Below are 2397 nucleotides of genomic sequence, written 5' to 3' on the forward strand. Positions count from 1 at the left end.
CTGATATCTTCATCGCCCATCAGCCATCAGCCATCAGCCATCGGTCATCCGGTTTGGGCCGGGCCAAGGGCTTCCTGGCGGCCAGCGACGGCAGCACTTGCTCCTAACGATTTTAATTAATATTTTAACTAACTATTAATAGCGGAGGCATCCGGCGCAGCTCCTCTACCTCCGCCACCCACTTCCCACTTGCCATTGGCCACTTGCCACTACTTCTTCATGGATCGGAGGATGAAGGCGCGCGCCCGGTGGACGCTGGTGTAGACGCCGGGGTAGCGGGCGTCGGCGCAGCCCAGGCCCCAGGAGACGATGCCGCAGAGCTGGTTCTGGAAGATCGCCCCGCCGCCCGAGTCGCCGGAGCAGCTGTCCTTGCCGCCGGAGCGGGCGCAGAAGGAGGAGGCGGAGAGGGAGTCGCGGTTCTGGTAGGCGCGCTGGCACTCCCGCTTGCGGATCAGCTGGATGGTGGCGGTGCGCAGCTGGTTGGAGGGGCTCGAGTTGCCGTAGCGGGTGGTGCCCCAGCCGGAGACGCGCATGTAGTCGCCCACGTTCCACTGCACCCGGCAGAGCGGCACCGTGCTGATCCCGCTGCCGGTCAGCGCGCTCTGCAGCCGCACCACGCCCACATCCCAGTTGAGGCTGGAGCTGCTGAAGCCACTCGGTATGAAGTAGCGCGCCACGCGCCGCACCACCCCCGCCTGGCTCAGCTTGCTGACCCCGCCCTGCACGGTCATCCTGCCCGGCTGGTAGCCCTTGAGGCAGTGCGCCGCCGTGACCACGTGCCTGCCGCTCACCAGGGAGCCGCCGCAGTAGAAGGCCCCGTCGTAGCGCAGGTTCACCACGAAGCCGCCCACCGCGGACAGCGAGGTGGCGGTGCCGCCCACGATCCTGGGCTGGATCTGCCCGCCAACCAGGCCGAGGAGCAGTTGGAGGATCAGCAGAAGGAGCGGCAGCAGAGGGCGCCACATGGTGGAGGCATCTGGTCGCCCGGCGGGTGGCTCTGCTGCTTTTATCGCTGGGGAAACGCTCTTGGGGAGGCAGAACTTTCAGCTGAGCAAACACCTTTCTTTCCACTGGAAGTGGGAGTGGGAGTGGGAGTGGGTCACAGTCGCGAGGTGGCAACATGTGCGCAATGACCTTGAGGTGTTGGCAAAAACAGATATTCGATTTGGGTAGATCTAGATCAGGCGAGAGCAACACGCACAACTGGGAAAGGTCAGGTGGTGATGGAGTTCAAGATGCTGGTTCTGAAAGCAGTGGCGAAAACAATTAAATAAACAAACAGCAAAATATATGAATGGCTCAGTTAAATAAAATACTACTTATTATACGAGTAGCTTGAAATAAATAGTAATATTTACATATTTTATTTATTTATTTTTCTCTATACTCAAAAGTTGCAAACTTTAACTTTAGACGGGGATCAGCCATATTATACAAGTATAATATCAAAATACTATTTAAAATACGAGTAGTTTGAAGCAGATAGTGCTACTATTTATTAAACGAGAATGTATATCTATATATATATATATTTATATTATTTTTTTAATTATACAAGTACATATAATATAAAAATACTATTTAATATACGAGTAGTTTGAAGCAGATAGTGATACTATTTATTATACGAGAATATATATCTATATATATATATTTTTATATTATTTTTTTAATTATAAAATTACATATAATATAAAAATTCTATTTATCATACGAGTAGTTTGAAGCAGATAGTGATACAAGTAAAGCCAGGGAAACCAACTTTCTTACCACAAGAAATTTCCCTTGAAGTCGACGCATTCCAGAGCCCATGAGCCGCAGTCCAGCTCCTTATCCGCCATCAGCACCTTTAGATCCCCACAAAAACCCAAATGGAGCCCGCGTCTGCTCGTTGTGAGTCATAAAACGGGGCGGATTGGCTGGAGATTTCTGGCGGCAGATAAGAATGCGACTTCGCAGAGTCGAACTCGAAGTCAAAGTCAGGGAGATGGCAGTGCCCTTTGGCTTCGCTTGGCCAAAAACAGCGCATTCCGCGCCGCGGAGGGAAGCCCCACCAGAAGAAGGGCTACCACATTGGGTTGGAGTCGGCCGACTCGGCTGACTTGGAGGCCTCCTGGCGTCCGGACTTGGCTGAAAGCAGGGCGTCTGGGCCGGGCTACACCTCCTGGCGGCCGGCGACCTTATCGCACCCATTAATCTGGCAGGCCGGGAAAAGAAATGAGCAATAACGAACCAAATGAGGCGAGCCAAGATGGTGGATGTCCCCCCTCCGCTCCCTACTCTCTGCTCCTTGCTTCTTGCTCCTGCGGCAGGCAACGTGGCAACATGGCGGAAACCTAATGAAAAGCAACCCCGCGAGGGAGAGCGGCGAGTTAAATATTATGACCAGGTCTGAAA

The 2397-nt window shown here is 53.0% G+C and overlaps 1 protein-coding gene across 1 annotated transcript; it reads right to left on the minus strand.

Annotated features, from left to right (window-relative positions):
• Positions 1-209: 209 nt before the first annotated feature.
• Positions 210-965, minus strand: LOC108090710 (seminase). Its single transcript, XM_017189503.1, has one exon. The coding sequence runs from the start codon at positions 963-965 to the stop codon at positions 210-212; it is 756 nt and encodes a 251-aa protein (XP_017044992.1).
• Between the last annotated feature and the right edge of the window lie 1432 nt (positions 966-2397).

Source organism: Drosophila ficusphila, unplaced genomic scaffold (assembly GCF_018152265.1).
Source record: "Drosophila ficusphila isolate 14025-0441.05 unplaced genomic scaffold, ASM1815226v1 contig_414, whole genome shotgun sequence".
Classification (NCBI taxonomy): domain Eukaryota; kingdom Metazoa; phylum Arthropoda; class Insecta; order Diptera; family Drosophilidae; genus Drosophila; species Drosophila ficusphila.

What these genes read in the sequence shown, in the direction of transcription:
- LOC108090710 (XM_017189503.1), bottom strand. Translation starts at nt 965, where the DNA reads ATGTGGCGCCCTCTGCTGCCGCTCCTTCTGCTGATCCTCCAACTGCTC.